This window comes from Micromys minutus, assembly GCF_963924665.1.
Source record: "Micromys minutus genome assembly, chromosome: 17".
In the NCBI taxonomy this organism is placed as follows: domain Eukaryota; kingdom Metazoa; phylum Chordata; class Mammalia; order Rodentia; family Muridae; genus Micromys; species Micromys minutus.
In genome coordinates, this window is record NC_137952.1 from 34,636,712 (window position 1) to 34,650,012 (window position 13,301).

Here is a 13,301-nt window from a genome sequence, read left to right on the forward strand (position 1 = left end):
CACTGAAAAACAAGTTGGCTTCTATAAGATCAGTATTTAGGGAGTAACTTAGTGGCTCACGGGAGTCTAAGGCACAGGACAGTTGCAGCGAGGCTGAGGCTGATCTGGCTACCTAGCTAGTTCCAGTCCAGCCTAAGCCAGTGTGAAACCCTGTCTAATAAAACAAAAACTGAGGAGTTAATAACAGTATGTGTGATATCAAAGTGGAAAGTAGACTACTAGGAGCAAAAAAATACATAATAAAAGGAGGGCCAGATAAAGATAAAGGAGAATCAACAAAGACAAAGTATGACAATGTCATAATGAAATCTATTTTTATATAAAAAAAAAGACAAGTGAATCACAAAACAAAACAAAAAGTATCTCATTTCTCTTTACTAAATTTTAGGAAAAGACTAAAATTAATGTTGCCAAATATTCTCCAGTGCTCTGCTAATATTCTTAGTAGCCATTTACTATTTAGTGAACAGGATATATTCAACTTCCATAAACACATGGTCCATAAAAGGAAGGATAAACTTATTTAAAATACAGAAAAGCTAACTCCTTATCTTATGGAAGTATTCTTATAAATTGTAAGACAGTTAACTTAAGTTATCATGGTGGCATATGCCTTTATTCAGAGGCAGAAGCAGGGGTTCTGTCAGTTCAAGATACATCTGACTGACATTAGCACATTCCAGACCAGCAAGGACTACATAATAAGAACCTGTCTCAAAACCAATACACACAAAGCCGAAACTATCCCTTAATACAGTAACTTAAATGACTTTACTATTTCCTCACCTAAGAAATTAGTATAGAAAAAGGGCAGTCACAACACAGATCAAGTACTCCACTAAGAAGCACCACAGATCTCAGGTCTCTTGTACTTTAGACATCTGTGAAGACTAGCTTGAGCTAAACATTTCCACACAGTCTCTATATTTCTTTGCTTATTCCAAAATTTCACACCTTTATCTATCAAATTATTAACTCAGTAAAATGTCTAGCAGAATTAGAATAATTGTAAAAACAAAGCAGAGAAAACAATAGCTAGTATTACTGGGAATAATGACACTGGAAATAGTGAAGAATATGGACATACGTCAGGCCTGTTCTCAGATGCAGGCAGGTCCTTGTGAGACAATTCCACCACTTGATGCAATTTCTTGTGAAGTTCATCCATTTTCTGTTTTAATAATTGCTCTTCAAATGCATTTGCTTCTTTCCTTTTCATATAATTTCTATCTTCACTAACTTTAAGAACATTAAAAAAAATAGTTTGCTCTCAAAATTTCATCAGAGAATTACACACAAAATGAGTAAAATGTCACAATTTAGGACAGATAATTTTTAAATCAAAGTTTTTCATATTTATATTTCAGAGCTTAAACTTACATTATTTTTTAATTGTAACCTTTACCTTTCCTCACCACAGTTACTATTAAATACAAGGCTTGAGCTATCCCCTTGGTTTTTGTTCTCACTGGTCTGGAGCTGAGTAATCTAAGCTGTCTTTGCCACCGGAGTGCTGTGACTACAACTGTCTGCCATCATACTTGTCACTTTTGATGTTGTTCCTAGGAATCAAACATACACCCTCCTTCCTTACTGTATGACCAGCACTGACTGAGCTATCTCCTCATCATCCCATCATCCTCCATTTCAGATTTTAAAAAAATCAAACTCTAGGCACTTCTCAAAACAAAACAAACAAACAAAACAAATAAAGAGCACAAGTCCCAAGGTATGCAGGTGGCGGTTGGAGGACAATTTGCAGAAGCTAGCTCTCTTCCTAACATATGTATGTCTCTTAGGGGCAGCACTCAGGTAGTCATGCTTGGTGGCTTTTATTTTTTAAATTGGTGTCTGCATATATATGTACATATATGTGACTGTGCCTTTAGAGAACAGAGGTGTTAGATTCCCTAGAGCTTGATGACATCAGGGTGTTTGTTGTGAGTCACCTGACATGGCTAGGTACTGAACTCAGGTGCAAAAGCACTACCAGCTCTTTAACTGCTGTGCCACACTTCCAGCTCTACCTTTCTAGGAAATAAAGTGTACTAAGGGTCAGAGTTTCAAGTAAAACTTTTGGATAGTTCTATAAACTTTTGGATAGTTTCTTATAAACATCACATAAAGGCACACTTTATACATGTCAGAATTATTTTTGTTAGAGACTACAGGTTGTGATAATAAAAGGAAACTATCAATGGACAATTCAAAATGGGTCCTTAACAAATATTGACAATTCTCTATAGCTGGTTAAATATAAAAAGTAATGAATATAGGGGCTAGAGAGATGGCTCAGCAGTTAAGAGAGCTAGCTTGCTGCTCTTATAATAAAGTTAAGCTGGGTTCCCAGCACCCATATCAGACAGCTCACAATCACCTCTTCTGAGGGCACTGCACTCACATGCAAAAACCCACTCATATATAATTTTAAATAAAATCTTTTCAAAAAGGTAATGACTCAAAGGCTCACATAGTAGATCTAGTCCAAAAAAACCTAGATCATATAAAGCCTGTGTGGAAAAAGTTTGTTTTCCTCTCTTTAGAGTGTATGCTGTTATAGTAAAAGCCAAGTGTAAATGCATATTTCCTTATGAGGAACAAAAAGTATTTAATCATAAACATAGATAATTCATGTAAATAATAATATAATTATTTTATAAACAAAAATTTGGCATGCTGATTATAACATTATTCTGGCATGTTCTGTTTAAAGTCAATGCAAACTTGGGAAATCTTTTCTGAACCTCAGTTCTCAATAAATCCTTTCATAGAATAAATGCCCTACAAATTTTAGGACTACTGTATACACAAGTTCAAATTCACATAGAGAATTGGAAACACTATCTATTTCACACATGCAAAGAAACACCAGTAAGAATGTTTACTGAAGTGCTGTTTCAATCGGCTGCTATCAGTTCAGCAAAGGAGCCTGTGGACAAGTGCTGCTGCCAGACTAGTATCTAACCAAGACTTCTAGGCTTCTGATGGAATGAGCTCAAGGCATCTCCTGTTTGATTCAATTATATAACTATCCATTATTTTAAATAAAATAAAACAATCCCAACATATAAAAGGGTAAGTACCCCACTGTTCATGCTTCTTCCGTTGATTGTATTTCTGGGCTCTCAGTTCTTCAAAAGAAAATTCTGAATCTCCACGAATAAGCTTTTCCTTGCAGTACATAACTTGCTGAGCTTCAGGATTGGGTGCCACAGAGGAGCTGACAGAGCATTCTGACTTGGATATCATGATCACTCTTTGTTCCCTATTGGGGAGAAAGACACCATTTATAACAGTGTACTGAAGTAACATTAACAAAATTTATGTAATAATGTACTCATTGTACTTGCATATTAGACTTTTCATCACAAGTGGAAGGTGCCACACCAGAACATTCTAAACCCTAAAAGACAGAAAACAAATTTGAGCATTCATTTACCAGAGAAGCCTTCACACAAATTAGTTCACAAATAATATGAAAATGTCCTATGAGGGGCCTTTTAACATCAAGTATATTTACCATATATATGTAAATTATAATAGCTGAAACTTTAAGTGACATAATTTTTAACTAACTTTTCATATTGAGGTTACCCCTAAAGAAAGCAATTAATTTAAACTTTACAAATTAAAATTTCCTTCTGTTACTCTTTCACTCTCAGAAATTTCTAGTATTAGCAATAACCTACTAAACAAATTATTTATTAATATTTCACACTTATCATACAATGAGCTAGTTCTGAGGAATATGACCAAAAGAAAAGTAATATTCACTTCGCCTATCTAAAAATTTATAGTAGTAGAAAGAATGAGGGTGGGCTGGAGAGATGGCTCAGTGGTTAAAAGCACTGACTGCTCTTCCAGAGGTCCTGAGTTCAATTCCCAGCAACCACGCGGTGGCTCACAACCACCTGTAATAGGATGCTCTCTTATGAAGTGTCTGAAGACAACTACAGTGTACTCACATATAAATAAAATAAATACATCTTTAAAAAAAAAAAAGAAAAAATTAGGGTGATGAACGTTGTAAAATAGAAACTGGGACAGTCTGCACAATCTATCAGAGACAGACATATATGTTCTATTTCTAGAAAAAAAAACTTACACTGGATTAAGCTATAAGGAGGTCATAAAGAATGATTGTACTTTGAAAGAGAAAGATGCTAAGAAACATAAAGCAGAAGAGGAGATTTGAGAATTTTTATGGTTATAAACAAGCAAGGCAGAAGAGATTTAGATGGATCAACAATATTTATGGGGATGAAAAGCAGGCACAAGGAGGATGCCACTTTCCCCATAGAAATGGCAGAAAAAGATGCAATAACGCATATAATTGTTGACAGCAGAAAATGAGAAGATATCTTCTGCTATGTGACAGAAATAATATTTATTTTTTATAGCCAGGACAGAGGCACCCCAAACCTGAGAGATGCAAATGAAATTCATCACAATAATTTGGTATTAAAGAATTAACTGGTAAGTAAATGAGACACATAATGTAAGCAGTGGCATGGAACACAGAGAAGAAAGCCTGGAAACATTAGTGCTGTGGTTGACTGAAGTTATGTGTATTAGTGTTTGAGGTTCTGGGTTTTTTCAAAAGCAGGGCCAAAAAACCTCCAGGCAAATGTGATCGAAAATAAGGATTACATAGGTCTATGAAGAGACCAGCACAATAGAAACAATTGGGAAGAAAGAAGCTGCAGATGGGTTATGCGGCAGGGCCCTAGGTCTGACAACAAGTTACATTAAAACTGAACTGAGATAGACAATAAAAAGGCTCTGAGAGCGATCATGGAATGTGGTTGAAATGGAGACAGTGTCAATGGAATGAGATGCAAAGGCAGCAAGAATAGCTGTCCAGTAACATTCTTAATTTCTATACAACATACAAATAAATGTCCTTGTTACCTGACTCCTAGGAACACAGGCTGAGTTTTCTCCTGGACTTGACTTTGTTATCATAACTTGGTTTAAAATCTGTGCACTATGTAAAGGTTCTGAGGTTGAAGCTATAAGAAAAAAAATGAAATGAGAAATAAGTGAAAAGTGACAGTAAATAAAATCAACACATAATACATTCCTCTATTCTTCCAGTATATCATATTTTAAAAGTCTATTTGTGGCTGTAGAGATGGCTCATCAGTTAAGAACATTTGTTCTTACAGAGGACCCAGGCTTAATTTCCATCACCCACACTGTGGCTCACAGTCATCCACAACTGTATTTTTAGGGAATATGATGTCCTCTCTGTGGGCACGAGGCATATATGCAGTGTAAACATACATGTAAAACACTCATACCTATAAAATTTAAGTACATAAGTATGTAAGTACAAAAATTATTAAAAAAAAAAAAATCAACCCACTTAAATTGTCTTAGAAAATGGACTAATTTTCAATTAAGATAAATACTACAGGAACAATCTTCTGATCAACCCTAAAGATAATACCGGGTTGGAATATAAAGCCTAAGTGGAGACTTTAAATAAGATGACTATACTGGCTGGTTTTGTGTCAACTTGACACAGCTGGAGTCATCACACAGAAAGGAGCCTCAGTTGAGGAAATGCTTCCATGAGATCCAGCTGTAAGGCATTGTCTCAACTAGTGATCAAGGGGGGAGGGCCCAGCCCATTGTGGGTGGTGCCATCCCTGGGCTGCTAGACCTGGGTTCTATAAGAAAGCAGGCTGAGCAAGCCAGGGAAAGCAAGCCAGTAATCAACGTCCCTCCATGGCCTCTGCATCAGCTCCTGCTTCCTGACCTGCTTGAGTTCCAGTCCTGACTTCCTTTGGTGATGAACAGCAATGTGGAAGTATAAGCTGAATAAACCCTTTGCTCCCCAACAAGCTTCTTGGTCATGATGTTTGTGCAGGAACAGAAACCCTGACTAGGACAATGACAGTTACTACTGTTGAAATGGGATCTTTATTCCTAAGAGAAAAGACCACATTTAAAAAAGTTGTAATACACTTATGTGACTCAATCCAGAACAGATGGGGAGTCCAGCATTTACTCTCTTTGGGACAATCTTCGTTTTGTTTTTTAAAAGACAGTGGTACTGTTATATAGCCTTGGTTGTCCTCAAACTTATGTTCTTTCTGCTAGCCTTCCTTCTGAGTACTGGGATTACAAGTGTGTCACTACATTGTATTAGCTTATTTTTGAAAAATTCTTCACAGATGGTAAATCCACGAAACTTTGCTCGAAGATTTTCTGTATTACAGTGCTAAGACACAGCTCCTCTGCTGTCCAGAACTATTTTGTAAGATTATTATCAGGGTACTTTTCCTATTACCCAAAATAGTAATTTGGCAATTTTTTGGTTTTCATTAAATACTACATAAATCCCTTTTAAAAAAGCAAAACAAAATAAAACAACAACAAAAAAAAAAACCACTTAGTGAAAATTATAGAATAAATTTTCAACAATCTAGATATCTTAAAAAGTATCATCTTACCTTGAGCTGGTAAATGGGATCCAGTAAAGCGTGCCTGGAATAGCCTACATGATAATAGAAGATATATAGATTTTAACGTTACAGTTTAGAAATGTAACTAACTAATACAAAGCAATAAAGACAGAACAAAAGTTGCTTTAAGCTCAGAAATAAAATTCTGGGAATGTTTATATTAGAAAAGTCTTCTTTATACACAGTTTATGTCAATATTTTTCAAATTTGCTGAGCACATACACAGTCTTTCTCCATGAGTAAATCTGCAGATGTTAAAACTCAAAGATGCATTAACTACTACTTCACCTATTTTATAATCTGAAACAAAATGACTATATTTAAAAAAAAAAAAAAATCAAAATATAAAACTTAGACCACTGTTTCAAAGGGCAGTGGGTTTCATCACTCATGTCTTACAAAAATTTTACACACGTATCATTTCACAGTGCTTTTCCATACCACCTCGGCCTACTGACACTGTGCATCTCCCACGCCTGACATTTTTGGATAATGAAAACAAAAGTGTATTTTATAGAGAAGAGATATACAACTAAGCACTAAATCTTGCTTGATGCTTAATTCAAAGAAAACAATGGAAACAACCATTTTTTTTAATGATTTGAAAACACACAAAGTAAGATAATATTAACGAACTATCATCAGGCAACATAGAATAAGCCTATAGGAAACATTTTCTTTAAAAAGAGGACTGTGGTGGTATTTGAAATAAAAAATTCTGTCAGCACATGGCTAATGAGATGACTCTGGCCTGGCCACCATCTTCACACATACACCAAGTGGTGTGCTTGGCCCAAACAAGTTAAAAACATATATATCATTAATACCAAAAAAAGGTCAAGGAGCTAAAAATATGGCTCAGAGGTTAAGAGCACTATCTACTCTTTCAGAGGACCCAGGTTAGATTCCTAGCACCCACATGATGGTTCACAGTGGGATCCGGTACTCTCTTCTGACCTCTGGGGATATCAAGTACATACAGAGCTCACATAAATATATGCAGGCAAGCAACCATATTTTTTAATATTTTTAAAAACCAACTGTTAGCAATTACTAAAAGTATAGAAATGAACATGTATTAAATACTGATTTTTTTCTTTTTATGTTTATTTGAAAATTTTATTATTCTCATAATAAAAGTTTTTTTTTTTAAGCATAAATACTATAGTAAAACTGAAAAAAAAATAGGTGAGTATGTTGAATGCTGGCAAGGCATGCAAAGCATGGAAGGTCTCAATTCTAATGAGAAAGCAGAAGAAAAACTTTGAATAGATGGTTTGATTGTATGTCCCACATACTCTGAAACTGTCTAAACATACATTTTAGGTAAGTATAAGAAGTATATTACTTTTCAAGGAAAAGATCTTGACATACAGTGTGTCCATAGCTTAACTCTGTAAAGCATGTTTATAATTCTGTAATATGGAGAGGGAAAAAATAAAGTTTTCTGCATTTTCAAGTTTTCCTAAATGAGGCATTTTTATAATAGAAAGGTAACAGAACAAAATGTGTGAAGAGAAAAATAAGGTATTCATTATGATGGTTCACTACAGTTTGAACAGCCACCAAAACTTCATGTTGATATTCAACCCACATTGTGAGATTTATAAAATACTATCTCCAAATTGTGATTAAAATCAACAGGGCTTTTGTCTTCATGAACGGATAATTCCATTTGTGACTTAATGGATTATTTTGAGAGGACAATTTGTTCCGTCTCTTGTAGGCACCCTTCTTGTGATATGATCTTCTATGTTGCCTCACAATGCTGCAGTTTAAAGTGACATTATAAAATCTGTCACATAGCATCCTAAGAGAAGTATAAAGCTCTCTATCTGTAGCTAGACCTACAAGACACATACAGCATGACTTACAATTAAAGTAGATACACATAAAGATACAGACAGAAACAGAAAGTGTTATACACTTTGAAACTACCTGTATTGTTGTTGTAGTAGTTCTTTAGGTTCAGCCTGATTGTGAATTCCTGTCTGAAAAATAGTACTGGCATGCTGCAGCTCTCCCTGGGCTTCCAGATGCCCTGCCCAGGACATGTATAGATGTGATGACTTGGTTCCAATTCCCTGGTTGTACAGAAACTCAAAAAACTGATGAAGGTCACTGTTGTACTCAGCCTACAGAAATACAGAGCAAAACCACACATAAATAATTAGATGAAAAGAGATGGTTAATATTTATATATAGAGGGTAACTGAATTGGAAGAATGACTTCTAATGTTCCACTCTAGGAAACAATGTCGATAATTTTATATTCCAAAATAGCTAACAGAGAGGGTTTTGATTTCTAACACATACAGATAAATGCCAGAGGTATTATACCAATTACTTGAATCACAACAATATATACATTTTTTACATATTGTTGCTCTACTTCATAACTATATATAACTACTACACACAAGACAACCAATCTCTTTCCCAGAGCCCGGCCAGACCTACATTGTCCAATCTTCGTGAAAGTCTAAGGTATTATGTAGGTAAAGACAAATATTGTTCTCTAATGGTGTATCTAAATTATTTCTTCCTTTGATATTCAATAATTATCAAAGTATTTCACAAAACAGTAGGGCCTACAATGATTCATTACATCAAATACTTCTTTTTACTTAATCTGAGCTTACTCAAGTCCCACAAGGTGCTTTTAATTATAGTATTTTATAATTTAGGTAACAATTTCATATTCATTCTGTATTCTGCATGATTTTATTACTAGAATTCATAACCCCAAGCTTTCATTTCAGTTAGAGTCCCACCCCTTTTTTTTTTACAGTCAGTAACAATATTTTAATTAAAAACATGTTGCTACTGAGGGAGGGGATGTTTTCTACTGGTGCTGCATGATATGCAACATCTTAACTGGTTCTCAAATTCTTTTTAATACATGTTTTTGTGGGTTTTTTAAATTATAATCTTATTATTTAAAACAACTTTTAAGTTTAAATATTTTAATCATATTCTCCTCTTACCCACCCAATTTTAAGTTCTCAAAAAATTGACAAAAAAAACCCCAAAACAAACAAAAAAACCCAATACAATAACATAATCCCAAAACCTAAAACACAAAATACATCAACACCAAATATTATATATATTACATAGTCATATATAACACTATGTAGTATATATACTAGTTATTGTGTATAACTATATACTATTGTTAAAATATTCTTCTGATATTTAACTCTCAGTTAACATTTATTTACTACACTCATGGTGAATTCGATTCATTCCCAGAGACTCTCCTAGACTCTTAGCACCTAAAGCTCCTGCTTAGCATCTCTCCCTAAAGCACTTCTTACTAAATACATAACTTCTAAAATGTTCATGAATAAAAACAAGAAATTGATATAAGAAAGGTAGTCTAAAATGATCTTAAAAGGGAGGAGTCCAAAAGCTGGCGAATTGTTGGGCAACCCTTTAATCCCAGCACTTGGAGACAGAGGTAGGTGAATCTCTTTGAGTTCCAATTCAGCTTGGTCTACAGAGTGAGTTCCAGGAGAGCCAGGGCTACAAAGAAAAACCCTGTCTTAACAGCCCCCTCAACTCCCTCAAAAAAAAAAAAAAGAGAGGACTAGAAATAAAACATTATATTTAGTTATACTTACAAATTTTAAGCAATAATTGATGAATCTTGAATCATTGTGGTAGTTCTTCTTATCTAAAAATTCCTTCATTAAATGTTCTAATAACGTTATCAAGTATTCTTTATTGTCCGGAAAATTCTCTTCTACCCACTTCATAAAGCTAGAAACATAGAGATATTAGTTTTCCACAGGGTAGCTTATGGTTCCTTTGTTTAAAGGAAAACAAACAAACATGCACTAACCTTTCCCATTCTCCAAGTGGGTCATTACCCTTGTAGCTTTGCATATGGGCTTCAAACATGCTAGAAGAGAAAAGTACATACATGAAAGAAGGAATAATTCCTAGATGCCAAAGATATATTTGATTCTACATTGTGTTATCTATAAACTTGAGAATAGAAATCTTGACTATCAACCCAAACATCACATAAAAGAACAATTATTCAGAGGTGTTCAGAGAAGCTAGAAGCAGTATTTGTCAAAGTATATTTAGATTTGGTGATCCCCAATGTCACTGCTACCCAGTGGAATTGAGACAAAGCACTACTCAGGCCCCTTTCTTATTTCTCAGGAGCATAGCTTAGTTAGAGATTATGAGATCCAAAGAAAGCCTCTCCTTTGGTGTGACAACCCCAGTACTACAATTTGGAGTTTCCAGAGACTGTTTGCTTGAGTCCAAATCTAAAATTGTCCCAAAGGAAAAGCCCACGATGACAATGCTGATAAATGCCCGTAGAGCTCCCAGAGGACTTTGCTTTCCTTACTTCCACAATACCTACGCACAGCTTAAGAAGTCAGGCAAACAAACCAAGTCCTGAAGACCTCAGGTGCTAGTGGGGTAAACAAAACCAAAAATAATTGCATCGTTCATTAACTATTAAATAGAAAAGGGGGGCAAGCTGAGGGGTACAGAATGAGCACAGTTATCCTTAAGGGGATAGCTAGCTAACACAGCTATGTTAGGGAAATCAGCAAGGCTGACAGAACTTGAGAACAGAAAGAGTCAAAGTGTAAAGAGAAGAGGTGGCAAGCTCCATCTGCATTTGAAAATGTCTTCTTTGTTCCTTCACAGAAGGGAGCAGAGGTGGACCTATAGGAATCAGTCCAGAAGTTACAGCAGAGTCCTCATAGGTAGTAGGTTAGGGTGAGAATAGCATGTGTACAAAGTCAGAGAGGGAAGATTGGAATTAATTGTATTCTCAGTATGAATCAAGTTGAGAAATACTCACAGGTTTTTAAACTGAGAAATAAGATTAGGAGAAAAAGAACTTAAAAGTAGCATTTTTGTAGATGACCAGAAAAATCTATCTCAAAATATATTTCACTGGCACGCTGAAATGATCATTCAGAGAATCTGCAATGGCTTTCTCATAATTTCTCATAATTTTGTAGTATAGATTTTAGCAATGTCAGGTTTATTTTTGTTTTGTTTTGTTTTTTTTTATCTTTAAGTCAAGGATTCTCACTTTTTCACTTAAAAGGAACACATTTTGGATTATTTTTGGCATGTCTAAGATGTCAGCACTACTTCTGTGTTTAAAAGTTATTTACCAAAATAAGATATGCAAATATTTGTTCAAGGTAAACATTGAATAGCCTCACACCAACCACACCTCCCAGGAAAATGGCTTAAAGACACTGTAACTTAATGCTAAAACATCAAATCATTAAAATGTGCTAGTCTTTAAAAAACAAAATACCTAGTTTCTTTTTTAGAACGGGGGAGGAGAAATCCTCAGTCGATCTGATCAAAAATTAAATTGCTTAACGTCAACAGATTTTTGGATATCTTACTCTTCTAATAACTAAAGGACTGATGAAAATAAAATTATATCTCTTGTAACATCTGATTTAACAGTTTTAAAATAGCTTAACATCACAGGCTGGGTAAGTCACCTAAGTGCCTCCCCCAGGGAAAAAAAGCAATCAGTTTTGGGAACTTAAAAAAAAAAAAAAATCTGATTTCAGAAAGACACGATTGATTTAATAGCAGGCATTTTTTTTCCATAAAGTTCGGCTTCAATTTTTTTTTTCTTACGTATGAGGCAACCGAGAAATAGTAAAGTCTTTCCTGAGTGGCGTGGCGTTTTTGTCAGAGACTTTGAAATTTTCCCCCAAAATCTCCACCACACAAGTTTGGGTTTTGAGGGCGGGCCGTCCTTGGCATCTAGACGGGGTGCCTCACGGAGAAGACACGTGACTTCTGAAGCCCCCCCGCCCCAAGACTGCCCAAATCCTGCCCAAAACGGCAACCGGCCGCAGCTCGCACCTCTACTCGGGTGACCCGGGGGCCGCCGCCTAGGCTGAGGCCTGGTGTGGCGAACCCGCTGAGGAAGCGGCGCTGAGGAGAAGGCGCGCCTGAGGGGCCCGGACCCCAACCGTCCCGACCGGCACTCAGTCCGGCTCGCGCCCTCACTCCACCTGACCGACACTTACCGAAAGACATTTTCTAGGTTGTCCATGACGAGAAAAAGGGCGCAGCGGCCAAATGTACCATCAGCCGCCGACGAAACACCCCATCAGGCCCCGCCCCTAGCCTCGAAGGCCACCTGCTATTCGAATTCCCCGCGCAGCCGCACTCGTAACGTCGAGCGTTGGCAGCGCGCCTGACTATTGGTCTCCGCTGCGGGAAAGCTGGCCAATCGCTGCGACCGTTGCTGGGAGACAACGTCCCGCCCCCCCACAGCCCCTCCGGCCCTTGCCCGCAGTTCCTTTCACTTCCCCTCAGGCTTTTTGTGAGTCTTACGCTAGGTGCTGGCTCAGGTGAGGTTCGTTTCCGTTCTAGAGCGACACTAACCATTTTTTTGGGCATAGGGATTATTATTATTACTTTTATAAAAAATGTAATAATTGCAACAGTATTACACTACCAGGCTGACGACGATTCTGTGACTCGAACTGCTTTGAGCCTTTTTTGGGTCTTGAGAGTTGCGAATTTTTTTCCTCCTTGCTTAACTAACAGAAATTGCATAGCTGGTGAGCTGGCTCAGTGAATAAAGGCATCTGCATGGTGGAAGGAAAGAAAACCAGCTTCTTCAAGTCGTCCTCTGATCTCCACATGCATGCCATGGCACATACTCATATAACAAATAAGGAAACCACATTTGGTTCATGAATGAAGAAAAACAGCCCCGTTTGTAGGACCGTGTGTGTTTGTGTGTGTGTGTGTGTGTGTTAGTGTGTTTGTGTTAGTGTGTGTGTGTTTGTGTCTCCAGAGTTTTGT

At 36.4% G+C, this 13,301-nt stretch overlaps 1 protein-coding gene across 2 annotated transcripts in view; it reads right to left on the minus strand.

The window, feature by feature from the left end:
* The window catches only part of BUB1 (BUB1 mitotic checkpoint serine/threonine kinase), a gene marked incomplete at both ends in the record, with an annotated part of 29,597 nt that extends 17,057 nt beyond the window's left edge, over window positions 1-12,540 (minus strand). Inside the window, 9 exons of one of the 2 annotated variants that reach the window (XM_080931000.1) lie at window positions 1,088-1,239; window positions 3,084-3,261; window positions 3,347-3,403; window positions 4,912-5,012; window positions 6,462-6,505; window positions 8,412-8,608; window positions 10,100-10,238; window positions 10,321-10,380; window positions 12,515-12,540. In XM_080931000.1, coding sequence (XP_080787126.1) covers window positions 1,088-1,239; window positions 3,084-3,261; window positions 3,347-3,403; window positions 4,912-5,012; window positions 6,462-6,505; window positions 8,412-8,608; window positions 10,100-10,238; window positions 10,321-10,380; window positions 12,515-12,540 — 954 coding nt within the window. Of the gene's footprint in view, window positions 1-1,087; window positions 1,240-3,083; window positions 3,265-3,346; window positions 3,404-4,911; window positions 5,013-6,461; window positions 6,506-8,411; window positions 8,609-10,099; window positions 10,239-10,320; window positions 10,381-12,514 lie in introns of both variants that reach the window. The other variant, XM_080930999.1, reaches the window with a different exon arrangement.
* Window positions 12,541-13,301: the final 761 nt, after the last annotated feature.